The 19,847-nt window shown below is 37.9% G+C and overlaps 1 protein-coding gene across 11 annotated transcripts in view; it reads left to right on the forward strand.

Annotated features, from left to right (window-relative positions):
- Positions 1-19,847, forward strand: part of FRYL (FRY like transcription coactivator) — a 178,028-nt gene that overhangs the window by 38,330 nt on the left and 119,851 nt on the right. For 4 of the 11 annotated variants that reach the window (XM_067468771.1, XM_067468772.1, XM_067468773.1 and 1 more), the window contains exon 1: positions 5,226-5,319. The exons of 3 other annotated variants lie outside the window; for them this stretch is intronic. In XM_067468771.1, coding sequence (XP_067324872.1) covers positions 5,244-5,319 — 76 coding nt within the window. In that variant the 5' untranslated portion in view covers positions 5,226-5,243. Of the gene's footprint in view, positions 1-1,170; positions 1,426-5,225; positions 5,320-19,847 lie in introns of those variants that run through there. 4 more of the 11 variants (XM_067468775.1, XM_067468776.1, XM_067468780.1 and 1 more) reach the window with 3 other exon arrangements.

Genomic DNA, 19,847 nt, shown 5'->3' on the forward strand with positions numbered 1-19,847 from the left:
TGGTGATGGCATCGTATGGTGCTTATTGTGAGGCTGCCCTGAGTCTCCCATCCCCCGTCCCCCCCCGGGCTGAGAAGGGCGGGGTACAAATATAGGAAATAAAGAAATAATAAATAGAAGTGAGAGAAAAAGAGGGAAAAGAAGGAAATAAAAGAAAGGAAAGGAGGGAAAGGTGTAAAGGACAGAAACCTTACAAAAGGGTGGGCGGGTTCGCACAGGAATGGCAGCAGGAGTTCACATCGATCTGCCTGCCCTCCCCAATACGACTCACCTTCTCCACTCCGAGGGCCTTCGTGTCAACTCGCCAGAGCCAGGGCCCCTCCCTTCTGCTGCTGGTGAGGCCCCCTCCTTGCACACAGCCTCAACCGGGCCCTGATGGGCATCAGTCCCTCCCTTCCCGTGCCACCCCATGAAGGTGAAGGGGGCGGGCCCTGAGAGAGAAGAAAGAGTAGGTGAAAGGGGTGGTGACTTGGGGTAGGCAGGGAGGCCAGCGTGTGCTCCCACTGCCCCTCCTGTGCGCCCACCCACAGTCCAAGACTTTGCCTAGCTTTACCATATTACGCAAATACAATGCACACCCCAATTTTGGCATGGTCATTTAGCCAAAAAAAGGTGTGCCTTAGATTTGTGTAAATACTGTATATTAGTTAGCTTTGAAGTAACTGATTTTAAGGTGTTATCGTTTCAGCCTTCCTTCAGATTAAAGGACATCTTGTGCCAAATATGCAACCCCCCTCTCCTGTTGGGAGAGATTTATTATTACAAAGTCTTGTCAAGGGGTTGCATTTAATAAAGTTATTTAGTGTAATAGACTGGTAGCCCTGAAATTTAAACACTGAACATGTTGCTCTTCTATATTTTGGCTATTTGTTTGTAGCAATGAAGTAATTCTACTGTGGTATACTACTAACAATAAGACTGCAGGTGGCAATCTTCAGTTAGAAAATGTGTTAGGCCTTTGAACATTTACACTGGTTATACTCCAGCTTGTTGAGCAATTGAGATAACTGGCACAGAATATCCTAATCCTTCAGTTGAAGATTAATTCTGCATTTGGACTGTTTAAATGCTGCCAAATGGCCATTACATTAGGAATTGTCCCAAATCAGTTTGCATTACTACTGTTGTAGACATTTGTGAGATAGTCATTTGTGAAATATAGCTTTATGGTATTCTGCAGTCCTGCTTTTACAATAGTGGACAGCAGCTGAATCCTCTTTAAATTATCTTCTTATTTCTATTTTTGTATCCTGATAATGGAATGAAGTGCTCTTCTAGCACACAGTAGCAAACTGCTGAAATGCCAATGGGATGTTAATGGAAGATGGGGGTCTGGCAAAGGTAATGAATAAAACGAGACACAGAATCCTACTTTTAAAGACTTGAGAGAAGATAGCCGAAGCTATGATATCAGCATAAAATTAGGTAAATTTATATAGCCTTTTGTTAGCTTGTTTGATAAACTGGGATTTTGTTGTTAATTGTTTTATTAAAAATGATTTTTAGTTTTACTATATGTAACTTGATAAAGTAGATTCTTGATAAACTGAACTTATTATTAGTATGGGACATGTAACTATATTTAAAAATATGGGTTTTATATATAACTATATAAAAAAGGGAAGCATTATATATTTTATATTACATGTAATATTACTAATAATATTACAATATAATGGTATAGTACAGTATAGTAATATATAATACTGTTATTGTACTATGCTAATAATATAATATATTGCATGTATATATATCTTGTAAGCCGCTCTGAGTCCCCTTCGGGGTGAGAAGGAAAGCATATAAATGTCATAAATAAATAAATAAATAAATAAATATCTTGGAACAATAATTTTTCTCTTGTCTTAATGGAAAAGAACTCTTGAATGTCAAATTTTATATGAAAGAGAGTAGTAAGTTTGGCTTGTATGTACTAAGTTGTTGCTTTACAGTAGATAATTTATTTGTCTCTTTAGACAATGTGTGACTACCATTCAAATGGTTTTCAGAAGTGTGATTATCTGTTTTTGAACTGTGCAAAAGCCTTACGGCTGTATGTATTTAAAATATAGCCTGAGGAGAATTAAGCATCTTGGCAATTGTTTCTGTTAATTGCTTGTAGGCATAAATGTACAAACACCATGTTTCTTTTTTCTGGGTCCCTACCTTCTCTTTTCTCATACTTTACCTAAATTATCACAGTTGTGGCTCTGCCACCATGGCATATGTTGAAAAACTATCTTCTGATATTCAGATTGTTTTTTTCTTCTTCCTGATACTGGTTATTCCACTGATATGCACAAGTTTATACCTCATTTTTCCACCAAATATTGCAAATAGTGCTGCCCCATAGGTAGAAAACATAGACAAGGCAAGAATGTAATAAATAATTTAAAAGGTTGTGAGACCTGAGAGCTTCTTCACAGGGATCTACAGTGTTTTGACTGCAATGCATGTATGTCTCTTGAACCATATATTGATCACATGTACTGCTCCAAAGTATCTATTATTCAAGACAGCTGAAATTGTATGTAACTTCTGAAAATATTGGCGTAAGTACGGGCCACCTTGACATTGGTGTTACCACTCCAAGTGTCAGTACTCAGAATTATTTCTGTATCTACTTTACTGCATCCACCAATCCTTTTAATCCATTCAGTCTAGTGCATTTAGATCTCTGCTAATCATAATCTGGTAATAGCAGCTGCCCAGCAACTCGAGATGTACTTTTCCATGAAATACTTTTAAGAGCATCAATGCATTTGTGACATACGCAATTTGTGTGTGTGCGTGTCTGTGTTTGCTTTGAGTGTTTTTTGTTTAAAAATATGTCCAACCTCTCTGAATTAAATGAGAAGAATTAAATTGAAATGTATAATTTCTGAGAAATGTATATTGCTCACTCCTCAGAACTCCACTCATGTATCCACATCACAATAATTTTACTGCCCGACTAAGTGTGAGAGTTGCTAGATAACCAAGATAAAGGCAATCCTACCTTTTCGTAGGTCAGATTTAATGGATTTATATTGTTCTTTTAAAATGCATAACACAGCAACTGCATAGTTGTGGCTGCTGTGTGTCTCATGACTTTTTCTGACCCATGGTGACCCTCAGGCGAACTTATTGTGAGATTTTTTTTGGGGGGGGGGGTCAGAACTTGTTCAAAGGAGGTTTGAATTTTTTAAGGACAAGAGAAAGTCATCCAATGGGTTTCTGTAGCTGCATAGTAGTTGTAGTTAATGGTAAGGTCAGTATTGCTGAATTGTATGCTTTTCGGAGGGGCGGGGTTAATATGTGTATAAACCACATATAATTGGCTATCCCATAATTCTATTTTTGAACAGTTAAGTGTCTCATTATCCTTGGTCTTTCATGTTTTGTTCACTGTGCTTTGAAAATTATTCAGCTAATTCTCCATTGTTGAAATATCAATGAGCTGAAAAATTAATACATAGTTTTGATATCCCACAATTGACATCCAGCTGAGACCTTAAAAAAGGAACCCACATTTGGCTTCGATTACATATATTGTATGTACATGGATGGAGATTTTTTGAGAATTTCTTGAACTCACATCTTTAGCCTTAGAAACATGGTTCATCCTCTGTAGTTTTGTTTTGTTTTTTTGAGGAAAAAAATCTGATCTGTATGTGGTCTTGTTTATTTATTTACAACATTTCTACCACGCCCTTCTCACCCCCAAGGGGGGACTCAGGGCAGCTAACACAGGCAATAATTCAATGCCAGCAGTATCAATAACAACAATATAAAATCCTAGTACATAACAAATTAAAACAATAATGTTAATTAAAATTACATAATCACATAGAACAACTCACATAATCATAAGTCATATAGCAGTTTCCAATTGTCATAACAATCCTATTGTCCGGGTTCAGTGTCTAAAGTGCTGCTGTGCCCACTAGCCAAATGCCTGGCTCCAAAATCACGACTTTAGTTTTTTCCTAAAAGAAAGGAGGGAGGATACCAATCTAATCTCGCTGGGGAGCGAATTCCACAAGTGGGGGGTAACCACTGAGAAGGCTCTGTCCCTCGTCCCCACCAGGCGCGTTTGAGACGCTGGTGGGATCGAGAGCAGGGCCTCCCCAGTAGATCTCTAATTGTAGCTTTTTTTTAAAAAAAGTGACATCAGTGTCTAGTGTCATTTGGCAGTGTCATTTCAAACTTAAAAAAGAAAAGAAAACCTTGTTCATTCTGCTTGAATTTATCACACTTTCTCAGACTGAGGCAAAGGCAAAATCCTTCTGATGAAATTCTGTGAAGGAAACCTTGTAATAGTCTTGCATTAGGGTCACTCGTAAGACAGAAATGACTTGAACCCACATAACAATAAATTCCTTGATATCTTGTGTCAGCCACTACACATAATAATTATATTTTCACTGTGTTTCAAAACTTTCAATTTTATATGGGGTCAGACTAAAATAAAATGTTGATATTCTGTAGAGCCTGCATAAATGTATGGCACTGTGATCCCCCTTCTTTTCTTTTCTTTTTTCTTTAAGAGGTAGCCTTTGAGAAATGCAATTTTGGAGAAATGTCTTTGAATGTCAGGCACAAACAAGCTTTGAGTCCTTTTAAGAAGTTGACATCACAGTTAGGTTGTCCCTCCTAATTATCTCCAGTAGATAAATAGGCTCACAGGCTTGCTAAGAAGTCTGTCTTTACTCTATGGCATAAGGAGTTATGGAAAGAATGCCTTGGCTGTAGATAAGCAGAAAAAACCCAATTCTCAGTGAAATCTAATACAGAGTAAATAAAAAAATCTGGTCTGCAATTTACAAACTTAAAGAACTATCCCCTGCAACCCCTTCAATTTTAGTCTTGGAACAGTGAAAGCTGCTTAAAAGAAATGCAGCCTGAAGTGCAAAACTGTCTGTGTTTTGTAGCAAGGTGATTAGCTTAAAGCTGTGATTTGAACTTTTTCTCCCTATTTTATGTTAGATTGGTGTGTGTTGTCGCTGGAAAATAACACCCTGAAGGGCATCCTCTTATGACGAGTATGCAAGTTTTATTTTCTGTACTGGAGGGTTCATCTGCATTCAGCAGCATTTCTACTATAGTTGTGCGTCACTCGGAGACTGCATGGTAATGAAGCACCGATGCTGTGGGCCAAAATTCTATTGCCTGAGAGCAAAAAAAGGGATGACCGTTAGAGAAGGCATACCAACACAATTCTTGCTGCTGTTGCTGTTGCAGCAGCAGCAGCTGCTCCTTGAGACATGATGTTGAGCCTGCAGGATTCTGTGCTTTTTGAAATTAACATTAAATCCCTGCTAAAGTCATGGAGCAGCAGCTGTAAGTATATTATCTTGCCTGAGACAGCTACATCATAGGTATTCCTCTTTGCATGCTAATTCTTGGTCAAACTGGGGAGAAGCAGACTTATTTGTGTAACAAATGGAAGATATAGATAAGCACAAACAACTGCAGTCTGCAATTTTTAAAATCATTTTTTTACTCTGAGATTTTTAAAATTTGACATAGTTTCTTGCAAGGAAAGGTGACAGTTTCTATCCCAGCCTCTGCAGAGGATCTAACGGTACCAGTATTATTCCATAGTTCCCTTTAGCACAAAATGTTAGTTTAAAGGCGAACCAGTTTTCTGCAGACCATGAATAAGTTATAGTGCAAATGTAAACCTTGTGCCCATAACTTACTTTCATTTGAACTATTAAATAAATATAAATCTTCCATAGTAAGCCCAATAGTTCTTTATGTTTAAATATATATATTGTCTATTTATGTGCATTCAGTACTTTTGTTAGTGCTGTTGTCTTTTGTTGATTTATTCTGAAATTGTACAGTTTCCCCTCTTTAGGGGCCCCTGGAAGGGAATGTATGCTTGCTGGGATAGCTATAATAATAAGTCATGGGAGCCAGCTACTCTTTATACCTAGGATTTTGGTGGATTGAATGCCTGTAATTAGTGTTTGGACAGTGAGAATGCAGTCATCCCAGAAATGTATCATCTGAATATTATATGGGAGGAAAAGAACTCTGATGACATTTTGAGATGCGAATTGTCATAGGAGTGAGTCAAAGAGACCATTTTCTGTTTTCAGTATTGGGAATACTAGCCTTAATCTTAGATCTGCACATTATGTACACTGGACAACATGCACATCAGGATCTTATCTAAGGAAAAGATTGCTTGCCCTTTTCGCAAAACTTACCCATGGGAGCAAAAGATAGTGCAGCATTACGAGTAGGAATGTATTTCAGGAAGTTTTAGAAACTCTGTCTTAACCTATTAGGATGATGGAGCACTCTGGATGCTATATACAACATATGTAAGCATTGTTTAGATAATCCTTTGAATGGTAACATGAAACATCCCTTTGAGATGTAGCATAACAAAACTGGGGAGGCAAACATTTCCTGTGTCCCAGTAAGGTTGTTTTAAAATGTGCTTAGCTCTAAGAGTCATATTTTTCTTCTTTCCTGTAACATACAGTGGTAAATATACCAGCAGTAAGATAGTTATGCTTGTCAGCTCCACCTTATATTCAACAAGTCATATGCAAGATAATTCTGAACCATTCACACATTGTCATCTTCTGTTAGAATTCTCCAGTTGTGAACATCGTGCAGTATACAGACTGCAAAGGCGATTCCAGGTTATAATAGTTAAACACTGATAGCATTTTAGATATTTCTTTTCAGTGTACAGTATTTACTAATATTTTATTTATCGTGTCATCAGCAACCAGGCATTTGTATTGCATTTTTAACAAAAACAAACAAACAAACAGACAAAACACAGAATTTGCAAGCTTGGTAGTTGATTAAATGTCCTTTGACCAGTAGCTGGCCACTTGGAGTGCCTCTGGTATTGCCGCAAGGAGGTCCTCCATTGTGCATGTGGCAGGGCTCAGGTTGCATTGCAGCAGGTGGTCAGTGGTTTGCTCTTCTCCACACTCGCATGTCGTGGATTTTACTTTGTAGTATTTACTAATGAAAAGACTGAATCATGTATATTTTTAACAATGACTTCTAGCATTCTTAAAACAAATTCTAACCCATTTTGTTTGGTTCTAATTTGCCTAAAATGTTGTTTTTGGGTTTTGCTGTGTTTAGATATATTTTTAAAACTTGTGTTTGACTCTGAATTGTGTTTTAAGTTAAAGACTAAAACTTTGCTAGAGTCTGTAATAACGTGTACCTTAGGCCATGTTTATGTTTGCTTCATTTGACGGGAAAGAGAACATACCGACAGGATGCAAGTACTTTTGCTTTTATTCTCGACTTGTGGTTTTCTTCAGATCATAATGTAGTTGGAAATTTGTATCTAATCCAAAAGTACTTTTTGTGATTCAGAATAATAGCAATGACTAACACAACGTAACCTAGATTTACTACTGATGTAGTAGATCTTGGGAACATCTTTCTACATTAAGGTATCTAAAAGTAGCGGGACAAGATGGAAGTTAGTTCCCTTTATTCAGTCCCTTGAACTGTAATTGTAAAATTCTTATTTTGTCACTTCAGAAGTATATGTAATGTGTTAGTGATGAGTCCACTTCCTGATACTTCTTTCTTAGTAACAAACACTGACTAATGTTTCTTTTTCATACAGATAATGTATGACACTTTTCTTAGTGACATTTTTCTGTAAATTGCATCAATTGTATACAATAAAGAGGTGTTTTAAATCAAGTTATTGTTTAAGAACCACTCAGCAAGATTTCTTGATACAAATGGCATATATCCTATGTTTATACAATTGCTTTTCCACATCTGCTGGAGTGATGGGTAGACTTGGGCCAGGATCAGTTTGCACGAAAGTAATTTGTAAAATTAGCTGCTTTGTTTTGTATATCCCCCCAAAACAGGATGGAGGATTGGAACTGGAAAAGTTCCCTAGGCTCCTCCTCCAGAGAGGGCCCTGCTGGGAACTTGCTTTCCCAGCAGCACTTGCATGGGGCAGGCATTGAAAACTCTCTGAATTCCTCTTGGAGTATGATAGAAGTTGAAGTTTCTCTCTCTCTCTGTTTCTCAGCCAATAAAAGAACTGGTTGTTTCTATGCTCTGATTGGCTGAGAATGGACACAACGGGTGACTACAATTCCCAGAACCCTCTCTTGCAGTTTATCTTATGGTTAAAACTTAAAATAACTCAAAAAATCGGTAGATTGGTGAATTGTTCTGAAACTTGGCAGGCCTGCAGTTGTAAATGGGGTATAAAACTGAGGTAGGTTTCATGCAGATAGGCCTTAAAATGACTGAGGATTGAGTCTCTAAAGTTTCTCATTGTAGCCAATGGGATGAATCTTTGCCAAATGAAAACGGCAGCATCCCTCCTGACTCGAATAACTTCCCGGTAAACAGAATGAGGGGTGATCTGTAAACAGAACCCAAAATGGCGTGCCTCTTGGCCGAATTCCACAAGTCTAGTGATAAGACACAGGACTCCTGTGAAAATGGAAAAACAGTGAATATAGGTCTCCTATCTTTTAACCTGAAAGAACCTTTTCCTAGGCATGATTTTATTATCATGATCTGCCAGACATTGACCACAGAATTGTTCTATAGGCGCTCCGAATGCCTAGAGAAGTCTTCTCTATAGCTATCTGTGGATCCTCCAGTGTGATTCTATGATCAACGTTTGCCGGAAGTTGACCATAGAATCATGCAGGAGGGCCTACAAATGTCTAGATGTGTACCTATTTTTGGTTACATGTGGAGCAGTGGTGAAGATGGAGGCTAATAGAGCAATCTGTGAATGCTTAACCTGGAAATGTGGACTGAATGCTTACACTCAGCAACACTGTTTCAACTAATTTTTTTAAAGGCCTGCTTAGTTGGCAGAATGTCATTGCAGTGCGGCTTGTGTTTGATTGTAGTTGCACTTTTTTCTTTCACTAGCAACAATGAAGTGACATTCATATGGCCTAGATTCAGGATGCTGTGTCTTTGCCAACAGTTTGAGGCATTCTTTTTACACTGAGTCAGGAACATTCTGTTCAATCAGCTGTGTAGTGATAATGATTAGCAGATAAGCTTTCTTTTATTTCATTCATGAATTTCACAGAGAATTGTGTTTTACTAGTTTGTTTTCACTAGTATAATAACAAGCGTGTGAAAAATTAACAAATATTTTCCTACATTTTCCAGCTTTTGCCTACAGTATTATAGTGTCCATTAATGTGTCATAATCTCAGGTGTGACCTACCCCTTCTAACCAACAATATAAATCCGATATCCCTTTTTTCTTTATCTATCTTCTGTTTAGATTTATGAGGTGTGAATAGGTTATCCAGGGATACCTGGCTTCACAAAAGAGCAAGCTGTTTAAATCTGGAAATGTCTACAGTCTTCTGTTTTACCAACTCATAATACTTCATTTCGCAGGACATGGTAGACATGCATATGGGAAGACATGAAGAATGTCTTCATACTTCTCACAGTCCAGTTTTGAAGGAATCTATACTAATATTCCCATGATACAATTGTATTAGTGTTCATATACAAATTTTGGTACTGTTCCATTATCCAGGCAGAGGCCACTAGGGGCACTAGACAGAGAAGGATAGTCCATTTTATGGGGGGGGGGGGGAGTGGAGATGAAGGAGGAAAACAATTTCCTCTGTTTTCACTGGTTATTACCCTTCCCTCCTTCCCCTTTCTTAAACAAGGGTTATTTCCACAGCAGGGACATGGGTGGGGGAATATCAGGAAGACAGGGGGAAATGGTTTTACTCCTTCAACCCAACCTCCACCACCATAAAATGGACAATCCTTCTCTCTCTAGCACCCACTAGTGGCCTCCACCAGGATAATGGAGCAGTACCCAAATTTCCTCTTACCCATTCCAGATTATTTGTTTGTTACCTTAAATGACTTTTCAAAAAATTGCTTCTCAGCGTGAATGCTCATCACAGAGTAGCTTACAAGATTGGCAACAGCTTCTATTTTTTTTTTACCAAATAGAGTATAGTTAGCAGGGAGGGAATAAGAAATTAGTTGTAACAAACCCAAGGAGGCTATTGAGAAATTTTCCTCACAAAATAATTGTTACCTCGACGGTAACTTTGGATCCTGACATGTACATTGGCATTTGTTATCTAACCATATACATTTTGCCTCTAATTTTGCCCCATCTTACCTTTGTAAATCTTAAAAGGCTGCTGCTACTGACACTACTAGCACCACCATTCAGTAATCTTACTCCCTGCATCTACTCCTATATGAAGTCAGCCAATCACATCTAAGGCCTATAGAGGACATACATAAAAACCAATCTCACACATCTTATATTTATGAGTATGATTTTCTTGCCTAAAGAGGAAACCTTACATTTATCTCTGATTAAATTCATTTTGTTACTCTTCGTCCAATTTCCAGTCTGTTAAGTACATTTTGAATGCTCATAATGTTTTCTGAGGTATTAGCTACTCTCTTCAGTTTGGTGTCACCTACAAATTCAATAATGTTGACCTCTTATCCATTATTTAAGCCTTTTGTGAAGATGTTTGAACTATTAACTATTTTAATCTGAATAGTGTGCATTAATTTTAAATGCTGTGTCATTTTGCAACAGGTGTTTTAATGTTGGTCATGAATAATGTAATTGGTGCAATTTGCAGCTGCCACTTAGATGTGCAAATGAGTATTTGTTTTTTGTATTAAGTTTTATGCGTACCTGTTAATTTAAAGCCATTGTTATGTAACATTGTTTAACATGACAAACTTAATATAGTTATTTGGTCTGAATAGTACAGGGCTAATTCTTTCTCGTTCATAATTTGGGGACTGCCTATACTAAATTATTATACAGGTTCACTAACCCTTATCCAAAATGCTTGGGACCAGAAGTGTTATGGATTTTGGATTATTTTTTCAGATTTTTTAATTTAGGCAATCCCTCAGTTACGAACAAAATATGTTCTGTAGGTTTGTTCTTAAACCGAATTTGCATGTGAGTTGGAACAGGTACATTTTTTGAGTGTCACTCCAGCCAGTTTTGTTTTGGATAGTATAGGAAAACCCTTGTGGTGTTTCCTTTGTTGTCTGTGCCCCTGTTCAAAATATTTCACCTCATTTTCTGTCCCTGTGATAATAGGATTTTGAAAATATTGGGTTGTCATGGAAACAAGGATTAGTGATAAAGCTTTAGTGGAGACACCTTTTCCCCATGATAACTCTTACAGGAGTGATTTTCCCTTCCTGGGGTAGATTTCCTTTCACTTCTTGTTGTCTCACCCCTGTTCCTAACTCTGAATCATTTGTAAGTCAGGTGTTTGTAAGTCAGGGACTGCCTGTACATCCTAAGGAAATCAGCTACTCACAGCTTCAAAAACACTGGGCAACTGAAGGTTGAGTATCTGAGCTCCAAATCATAGCATGCTATTTAAAACCCTGCTCTTCTTATTATCTGATTAACCTATCTGGTCGTAAGATGCCTTAATAGCTTCTGCATTTTGAAGGACAAGGTTTCTGTCAAGTTGCACACCACTCTTTAAAAAATGTGTGTGTGTGTGTGTGTGTGTAATAGGTTTACCTTGATGAAGACAAAATTGTATGTTAAAGAGGATAATGATTTCATTAGTTCTTAAAATTCCTTTCTAAAATCAGTTTAAACAAGATGATTGTCAAAGTTGGCCACGTATTCTTTCCTATTGGTTCCATATTGTTTCTCTCATAACTGGCTTAGCAGCTACTCACCTTTACTTCAGGTCGTGCACTTGGTGGTGCTGGTTATTTTTTCCCACTTAGTGCAGCCTTGCAAATCACCTTTGAATCCTCTGAAGCAAATCGGCAATCATTGGAGCAGAATCTGAAATGATTTCAGACTCTAAAAGACAGATGCTGGGTGCTGAACATGAAAAACTTCCTCTCCTAAAGCAAAAATGTTAGCACTCACATTGAATATAGATTATATCAAAAGTAAGATTTTGCATTTTTTTCTTTTTCTTTCCCCATTAATTGTTCACTAAGTATTAATATATTAAGGCAAATAAGTAAACTTTCTTGTATGTAGAGATTTTAGAAAATGTGCAGGGTCAGCCCTGGTTTATACTTGGATGGAAGACTGCCAAGTAATATCAGGTGATAAAGGGAACTGGCAAAATCACTTCTGCGTATCCCTTGCCTAAGACAGCTCTGTGAAATTCATGGAGTTGCCATAACTTATCTGGCAACTTGAAAGCCCTTATACATATGATGGACCCAACAAAATAATATGAACATGGCAAATTTATTTATTTATTTATTTACGACATTTATATGCCACCCTTCTCACTTAAATACTTGTGCAAGTTTCATCAGTGTAATGTATCTGTTTTACTTGGGCAAGAATGTAGGCCTTTGTGTGCTCATGAGGGTCTGAAATAAAGGCCGTTTTCTTTCATTACCTTGAAATTTGCCTTCCGAATGCATCACATATGATATGAAATATAATTTTGCACGATGGAGGACATGCAGAAATGTCTTTATGCAGTTCCAACATATAGCCTGCTGCTGTGTACCATGTTTAGGACACTATAATACCCTGTTAATGACATTAGAAGAAAAATGGAATAGGGCATCACTGGATCCCTCCCTTCACAAGTTTTTTTCTTGTATGTGTGTATATACAAACAAGTTGCCCGTTGACTTATGGTAACTTCATTAATTTCATGGAGCATTCTTAGTTAAGAAAGACTTGGAGGTGATTTGCCGGTTTCTCCTCTGAAGTATAGCCCACAGCACCTACCATTCACTGGCAGATCTGATGCGTGTAGGGTAATGTTACCCTTAGTACTTTCTTTAAAAAAATTATCTTTGTTCCTTTGGTAGGATGATGAGGATCTATAGGATCTTTCGCCAAGGGTCTTCAGCCCACTTAGGTCTGGTCTGATGAGAGAAACACTGCCCTCCTCTTAATCCTTTGTGAACTACATGTCCTGATTCACCAAATTGATTCTATGAAAATTCTGCCTTTTTATTTAATTCCCAAAAGCTGCTGAAGAACCTTAAATCACGGCTGGTACAATCTGATCATCACACTCCATTGAAGGAGTGTGTTTGAATGAAGGACCTCAGTTACATTTCAGAGATGTTTCTCCTGTGCTTCAAATCATACTGGCTGAGTGTACTTCCTTTTCCTTTCAACTTCTAGTGCATCCCTACATCTGCCTTGAAAAGATGCCTCATCCTAGTCTTTTGAATTGGTGACTATTTGTTATTTTGGACAGGTTCCAGGGGAAAAATCGCAAAACAGCCATAGGTGGTGATTTCCATCCTCACAATGACTCCTTTGCTGGCCATGATCATTCACAAAACTGTTACCATTTGCCTGCCCCTGAATTACAACATTGTAAATTAACAGAAGATTTGAAAGTAGTGACCTAAGTGTTGATTGATCCCTCCCCTAGTCACTGAAGTCATCCTTACAAACTGCACTAGGAGCGTCTGGTGACTTAAGTATTATGTAAGTCAAAGAGAAGACCTTGTGTCATCTTTTCAATGTTCTTTTTGATGCCAGCCCTGAAACAAATGGCTTCATGCTCCTTTTTAACAGTGATTTTAAACTTTGCTCTTAAATTGCATTTATTATTGTAGAGGGTCTTCAAGTCGTTTTGACTTCTGAGAACCGTATCACATGGTTTTCTTGGCAAGATATGGTCAGAAAGGGTTTGCCATGGCCTTTCACCCAGTAGATTTTTGTAGCTGATTGGGAATTCGAACCCTAGTCTCCATCATAGCCCAGTGCTCACATTAATATACCAAGCAAACTCTCTGAATTGTACTTTAACCAAACCTCCATTTTTATTTATTGTTGTTCTTTAATCAGTTTGATTTATTTTGATCTTCCCTAATATATTTAATTTGAAGACTTGAATAAATTAATATAGTTTTCTAGTTACAAATTGTATTAGAACTATCTGCTGTTCTGTCAAACAGCCTATCAATTGTTCTGCTGGAAGCAAAGCTGTGGTCTTCCTGTTTGCATGGTTCTTTGTCGTTTTTACAAGAAGCATTGAATATGAGCCATTGATGGATTATGGATCAGTTTATTAAGCCCTTCCTATGCCTATTTTTTTCTTACATCTATGGCAAGCAACCTCTGAGGGTGCTTGCCATAGATCCAGGTGAAACGTCAGGAGAGAATGCTTCTAGAACATGGCCATATAGCCCGAAAAACCTACAACAACCCAAACTGTGTATGCTTAAATTATAAACAAAATACGTACTACCTTCTGTTCCTAACTTTTTCCAAAGTGAATACCCTTTTATTCTACTAGAATGGGCATTGTCTTGAGAAAAGCATCTTGCATATTCAAGCTCTTTTACATTCACAGCTCTCTACAGAAGAGCTGTGAATGTACTATTTATATAGCAGATGCACTTGATTATAAATTTAGATTTTTCTAATCTTACTGTATTGCTACTGAATATTTTCTGTGACATAACTCCAAAACTATAAACAAAATAAGACAGCAGATGTATAGTCTCTGAATGCATAAAATGTTAGCAATGTGTAAGAAAGCTATCTTTATTCCCTTTTCATAAATTAAGTATTTGTGGCACTCTTGGAAATATAAGCACCATAGCACTTTTTGGTTTAATGAGAACACTGACTTGCAGTGCAGTCTGAACTCAAAAAGTAGGCAGAGAGTCAGCTTATCCACTGCTAAGCAAATTGAAACTGTGCCGAACCTAGGGGCAGGGGACAATGTCTCAACTGGTCTAAAAAGTGTCACCAAGAAAAGCAAGTTAATATTTTAGTGGTATTTTAAGAAACTATACTAGCATCTACCAGCCACAGGTGGATATAAGGGGGAAATGGTAACAGTCCCAGGATCTTTGTGGTGTATTTATATGGGTCCACATGGCTAATGTTTACTTTGGGTCACAAGTGGCTGCAGTCATAGCCTTCTCTGCATCCTGGATCACAGAGCCTACTCTGCCTTCCAGAATCCCTTTAGCGATGGTCCTTCTGCTTGAGGAACTGTGTAAGGCCAAACAATATTGGATCCGTGTTCTGCATTTAGCATTTTTAATGATCTTCCAGTTGAGTGCAGGAAAGTTCTGTCCTCTTCCCTTCCCCTCTGAGCCATGATTAGGACCCAGGTTTCATTCCTTCCCCTTTTGTATCCCATGTGACTGGGACTCTCCAGAACATGACACATGTGTATGTCTAGTAGCTATGCTGTTTGTAGGGCCGTGCTGAAGTTTCTCCTAAGATCCCTTCCCATTTCCTCACTGTGTAATTGGGATTATGGCCTTAGTTTCTCCCCTGCTACTTCCCTTTCTCCTTGTGGAAGTCCGGGATGTACCATCTCCCATCTCAATTACAATGGACCAAGGTTTCCCTAAGTCTCAGCAAATATGACTCTTATTCTACATGGTCTTTTAACTACCAAGTAAAAAGTACAAAATGCAAATAGCATGTCTTGTATTCAGCATCTCCCAGCAGTAATGCCCTATGTACCTTGGATAATAAGGTGAAAGAAACAATAAGGTATTGTGTGTTGTTGTTGTTCATTCGTTCAGTCGTTTCTGACTCTTCGTGACTTCATGGACCAGTCCACGCCAGAGCTCCCTGTTGGTCGTCACCACCCCCAGCTCCTTCCAAGGTCAATCCAGTCACTTCAAGGATACCATCCATCCATCTTGCCCTTGGTCGGTCCCTCTTCCTTTTTCCTTCCATTTTCCCCAGCATAATTGTCTTCTCTAAGCTTTCCTTTCTTCTCATGATGTGACCAATGTACTTCATCTTGGCCTCTACTATTCTTCCCTCCAATGAGCAGTCAGGCTTTATTTCTTGAAGTATGGACTGGTTGGATCTTCTCGCTGTCCAAGGCACTCTCAGCACTTTCCTCCAACACCACAGTTCAAAAGCATCTATCTTTGTTTAGCCTTCCCTATGGTCCAGCTCTCACATTGGTAGGTGACTATGGGGAATACCATTGCTTTAACTATGCAGCTCTTTGGTGCCAGTGTGATGTCTCTACTCTACTATTTTATCAAGATTGGTCATTGCTCTCCTCCCAAGAAGTAACTGTCTCCTGATTTACTGGCTGCAGTCTGCGTCTGCAATAATCTTTGCAACTAGAAATACAAAGTCTGTCACGGCCTCCATGTCTTTTCCCTCTATTTCCCAGTTGTCAATCACTCTTGTTGCCCTTATCTTGATTTTTTTGATGTTTAACTGCAACCCAGCTTTTGTGTTTTCTTCTTTCACCTTGATTAGAAGGCTCCTCAGCTCCTCCTCGCTTTCGGCCATCAAAGTGGTGTCATCTGCATATCTAAGGTTGTTAATGTTTCTTCCAGCAATTTTCACCCCAGCCTTGCATTCCTCAAGCACCGCACATCGCATGTGTTCTGCATACAAGTTGAATAGGTTGGGGGAGAGTATACAACCCTGCCGTGCACCTTTCCCAATCTTGAACCAATCTTGTTGTAGGTTTCCCTAAGTCTCAGCAAATATGACTCTTGTTCTAAATGGTCTTTTAACTACCAAGTAAAAAGTACAAAATGCAAATAGCAAGTCTTGTATTCAGCATCTCCCAGCAGTAGTGCCCCGTGTACCTTGGATAATAAGGTGAAAGAAACAATAAGGTATTGTGTGGCCAGGCCATAAAACCTGATCCATAGTTATCTAAACAGGGCATCACAAGGGTACAAAAGCATGGTGAGAAGACCTGAAAAAAGGCACAGACCATAGGCAGTAATCTCCTGGTTTGCAGTTGTATTGTGGAAATGTTGAGGGAACTGGGAGCTACATTTAAAGATCTGTGCCTGTAAAAAAAAAGACAAAAAGAAAGGCAGTCACACTTTTAGTAAAACATTGCCTAGCAGCCTTTTTCACAGTATGTGAGGAAAAGGGAGAAAATTGTTTCCTTAAAGTGGCAGTGTGATCAGAAGTTCTGCCAGGGCTGGTGAAAAGCTGATAGGGTGTGGTTGACAAGGGTGGATACTGACTGGTCCCATTAGCCTCACAGATGCCTTGAGGCTTCTAAGCAGTGCAGGCTCATCTTTATCAGGGCAAACTTACTGCATTCCTGAAAGACAGAAGTAAGAATGAGTGTTTGGTAAGCAGCCATAGCCTTTGGCTCAGCAAAGCATCAACCAGTCAAGGACACTGCTGAGAGGGGATGAACGTTTCTTGGCTGCAAAGAAATGTGAAAGTGAATACTCCCCTGGCAGAAGGAAGAGAAGTGTGACTCATGCAGCAATTCACCTTCTCTGCCATATCCTCCTCCCCACCTGCTTACCTGAGAGTGCTGTATATTTCCCCACCCTACCTTAACAGAAAGCATATATATGAAAGGTGAAAAGTCTTGGTGAAGAATCATGTGTGCATTACCACATCTTAAAGAAAAGGCACAAGGTAAACACATCAGATACCTTCAGCATTGCAGTTTCAGTATTTCCTCCTATTTGACTCACCTAGGAGTTTTATTGGACTTTACAAGTTCTAGGTATCCAGCTGGATGTGTGTTGTTGACAGTTGCATACCTATATTCATATGGAAGTTGTATGACTTTTAGGCATAAAGTATTGGAAGTGGAGATGGAAATTACCTTGTTTGCTTTGGGGTCCTGTTTTTGATGCAAAGTCTCCCTCTGGGTCTTTTGTGGTGCTTTGAGTTGAGCTCAGTACCATTATCGATCATACCAAAGTGTTCCCATGTAATTGCTGGGTGTTGAGCCAGAGAGATATAGTTTCAAACACTCTCCCATATGTCAGGGGCAGCCTGGATGGACTTTTTATCCTGTGTCAAAGGTATTTTGTGATTGGCTGACGGTTTGCTTTTTGTACCGACCTCAGCCCTTACAAGATTTGTGGCTCCAGCAAGTGTATTTTTTTTGGAGTTCCTATTGGTTTCCACTTGTTGGAAATAACATAGAATTCCCATGACATGGCCAAGCTTTGTTCTGGTACAGTTGCAAATTTGTTTTCATGAACTTTTCATTTAAAATGTTTTGTAATTATAAATTTCTACATTCAGATGTAAACAAAAACTTTGACAAACCAAATCTTTAAAAATACATGCTAATTTATGGAAAGATTATGATAGTAGTTTTCTTATCTTAATGATTTGTCTTTTCCATTATGAGATATTCAAATGTATTACTTTTTTGTTGATTGTTACTATTACTTTTTCTATATTGCTTTAAAATAAAAAAGTCCTGGGATCTAGTATGTGAAAAGAGATGCAAACAAAAAGGATGCAATTAGACTTTACAATTAATGCATTTTAACATTAGTTTGATTTCCATAGTCCAATGCTGTGGAATCCTAGACTAGAACTTATAATTTGATGAGGTACCATCCCTACTTAGCAAAAAAAGCTAAAGACCTTGTAAATTATAACTCGCATGATCCCAAGATGGATGGATGGTATCCTTGAAGTGACTGGCTTGACTCTGAAGGAGCTGGGGGAGGTGACGTCCGACAGGGTGCTCTGGTGTGGGTTGGTCCATGAGGTCACGAAGAGTCAGAAGCAACTGAACGAATGAACAATATGATCTCATAGCATTGAGCCATTGCAGTTAAAGTGGTGTGAACTCACTTTAATTCTACAGTGTAAATGCACCCAAAGAAGAACATGTACCATTTTGTAATTTTTAATATTCAATCTATTATAATAACTCAAAAGGTATCTCCTGACATCTAAAAAGTACACATATTCTCCAAAAGCAAGAGGGCACTCCTAAGTAATTCCCGTAAGCAGTTAAAAAAAAGTTAAACCAAAAACTTGTTCTTGTTAGCAAAGCTAGAAGAAAAATGTGAGTCAGATCATGAGAGGGCATGCTTCTTTTTCTCACTTATAAAAATGTATATTATTTTGTTAAAGTATCCATTAAAGATGTCATTACTGGATTTAAATTTCAGTGCAAGAAGAGAAGACTTACACTACAAAATTACTTTTTCAGTGAAGGTGGTTTCTCTAGCGTTATGCCTATTTTCGTCCATTCTTGTAACTAAACACAATATTTCTTGTTCTATATTATACATGTGCTAGTGGTTAAATTAAAAACTCATTAAAATACAAATTGCTGAACACTGAAATTTCTTTAATTCCATGGGAATACAATTAGGACACTTAAGCTAGGAAATTTAAAAATTCTCCTAGCTTCAAATTCATCAAGTTACTTGCTTTATATATAATTCTACTATATAAACACAACCAGCAGATTACTTGAGTACATTTCATATCTTCAGGAAGAGTCAAAAGAAAACCATAAAGGTTTGGCATAAAAAACCCATATACATAAAAACTAAATTATCTTGAACTGATGATATTAGATAAATGTGGGCTCATGCTGTTAAATTATAGATAACTCTACTTGCAAAACATCTCCAATAAAATCATATCTGTTCACACTAAAGAGCACACAGTGAAATTAATTGTTTGTATCTAATACCAAGGAAGTTTCAATATTTAACAAACTATTTAGATGTAAAATGCCGGAGAAATCACTGTGTAGTTGGGACATATCCTCACATATGGTAACATTGCAGTCCAAAATTTTCTAATGATATCCAGAATAACTAATCAAATAGACTAAAAATAGACATTTTATCTCTGTTTACTAACCACAATAAATTACTGAATCACACAGAATCACCTTTTTGTGTCTAGCAGCAAGATTTGGCATTGCTCTGCAATGAAAGTCTTTGAACTTATTTTCATTGGATGTATGGATAATGAGAATTTGGAATGTTATTTTGATGGAGAAACTAACTGATGAACATAAAGAAATGACATTTTTCAATATATAGATTGATTTTTATTAGTAGGAATTTGTTCTTCCATCAAATTTCCACCAAAATTACATATGAGCCTGTGGAATTAAGTTACAATCAGGATGAATCTAGTGACAAATGGG

This window comes from Anolis sagrei, chromosome 5, assembly GCF_037176765.1.
Source record: "Anolis sagrei isolate rAnoSag1 chromosome 5, rAnoSag1.mat, whole genome shotgun sequence".
NCBI lineage: Eukaryota > Metazoa > Chordata > Lepidosauria > Squamata > Dactyloidae > Anolis > Anolis sagrei.